Below are 2,365 nucleotides of genomic sequence, written 5' to 3' on the forward strand. Positions count from 1 at the left end.
GCTAAGCTAATGAACTACACACTTGTGACTGCCTACAGTAGGGAAAAACACATTAAAGGAGGTGTAGCCATATACAAACACTCTAGGTTTACCAAAGAAACCCATAGCCTGGATGTTGAAAATTACAGCCGAGAAATGGAGTGTGAAATATCTGCAATAAAAATAAAACTCAGTAGGAAAACACATTTATGTGTCCTAGGTGTTTACAGACCGCCAAATGGATCTTTAGACACTTTTCATCATAGCTTGACAGAGATATTGGACAAAATGGACGCCTGTCAGTGTAACGTCATTATTGCTGGAGACTTTAATATTGACTCCCTGAAAGACTCAAGAGAACAAAAAGAGGTAACGGAACTCCTAGCATCATACAACATAACAAGAATGACTCTCCCACCAACACGCATAACAGCCAACTCTGTGACTTCAATAGACGCTATCTGTACAAACCTGGAGACCAACAAAGTGACTGTAAATGTTTCACATACTGGACTATCAGACCACACAGGACAATTTTGTACCATAGAGCTACCTGAAAGGTGTTCAGTCAAATCGTTCACAAAACGCAGACATCTGAATAAAAGAAATCTTTCTGAATTAAAAAATCTCGTAGCTGCAGAAAACTGGGAAAATGTCTTAAACACTGACCAATGTTGACGAAGCATATAATAACTTCAGTAATACCATTGTAAGAGCTTTGGACTGTACATGCCCATACAGAAAGTCGCAGATTACCCAGCGACGGTCATATATAAAGATGGTCTACAATGAAGAAACAAAGGTCCTGAAAGATGAATTTCTTAAAGCTCAAGAAAATTATAGATTGACAGGAAACCAGGAAGACAAAGCTGAAGCTGCTAGGAAAAAGAAAACCTATGACTTGAAGCTTAAACAACTTAGAAGTGAAGCAAGCACTGAACACATTGCACAGGCTAGTAACAAGAGCAAAGCAATATGGGATGTCATAAACAGTGAACGGAAAGCAACACATGAAACTTCAGAAGTAACTATGACATGCTTAAAAATTGGTGAACAGGAAGTGACAGATGCTACAAAAATTGCAAATAATATTAACTCCTTTTTTTTTTTCAAAAATTGCTGAAGAGACACTTAGGAACCAAGTGAGACATAACTACTCGCAGGAGAACCTCACTGAAATTGCAACCCCTCTATCTATCCTTCATCCTGCAACAGCTGAAGAAATACAGACAATTATAAATTCCATTAAACCAAAATCATCAGCAGGTATTGATGACATATCTTCAAAAATCATCAAAATCTGTGGAAGAACTCTTCTGACTCCAATTTTAGCTATCTGTAACAGGTCCCTTAACCAAGGCATCTTTCCCTCCAGACTTAAAATTGCTAAAATATATCCCAAACACAAACAAGGAAAGAAAGATGAACCAGCCAACTATAGACCCATCTCTCTCCTACCTACTACTTCAAAAATTATTGAGAAAATAGTTCTTGCCAGACTACTCACACACCTTCAACAAAATGGCCTCTTGACAGACAAGCAACATGGCTTTACAAAAGGGAAGTCAACAACAACTGCAATTGCTGATCTGGTAGAGTTCATAGTAGAGAAACATAGAGTCCGGCAACACCATCTCCAGCGTATACTTAGACCTGAGTAAGGCATTTGATTGCCTTGGTCACGATCTCATTTTGGCTAAATTAAAAAGCCTAGGCATTATAAAAACAGCCCTAAAATGGTTCGAAAGCTACCTGAAAGGACGGACCCAAGTAGTAGAGGTGAAGAAAAATGAACATGGGCAAACAAGTACTGTGCGATCAGATCCAATACCAACAAGAAGAGGCGTACCACAAGGATCAGTCTTAGGGCCAGTACTATTTATTTTATTTACAAATGACCTACCAAAGTACATGACACCATACAGTGAAACAATTATGTATGCTGATGACACTGTGCTCTTATTAGCCAGTAATAATAACGAACATTTTGGAAATTGGACACATACATATCTGTCAACATGGCACAACAATACTGCATGAGTTAATGGACCTTGTTTTTAATCAAAATAAAACTAAACAGATGTATTATTGGAAGAAATAGAAAGGACACTCAACAGCAATCCCGGATCTTCAGAATGTAAAACATGCTGAAACACCTAGGGTGTAACACTTGATAGTGATTATATCATGGAAAAATCATGTAGACAATCTGTGCAAAAAACTAAGCTCTGCCATATTTGCCATAAAAAGAACCTCAGCAGTCAGTTCACCAGAAGCTTCAAAAATAGCATACCATGCCCTTTTCCAAAAGCCACTTACAATATGGAATAGTTGTTTGGGGGGGAACTTCAAATGCCAACCTGCAGCGCCTACTGAAAATTGCAAA

The 2,365-nt window shown here is 38.2% G+C and overlaps 1 protein-coding gene across 1 annotated transcript; it reads left to right on the forward strand.

Moving 5' to 3' along the window:
- Nucleotides 1-267: 267 nt before the first annotated feature.
- On the forward strand, nt 268-1,640 carry LOC124360954. Its single transcript, XM_046814989.1, has 3 exons — nt 268-539; nt 721-1,003; nt 1,143-1,640. The coding sequence occupies exons 1-3, from the start codon at nt 268-270 to the stop codon at nt 1,638-1,640; spliced, it is 1,053 nt and encodes a 350-aa protein (XP_046670945.1).
- Nucleotides 1,641-2,365: the final 725 nt, after the last annotated feature.

This window comes from Homalodisca vitripennis, chromosome 4 (assembly GCF_021130785.1).
Source record: "Homalodisca vitripennis isolate AUS2020 chromosome 4, UT_GWSS_2.1, whole genome shotgun sequence".
Lineage (NCBI taxonomy): Eukaryota > Metazoa > Arthropoda > Insecta > Hemiptera > Cicadellidae > Homalodisca > Homalodisca vitripennis.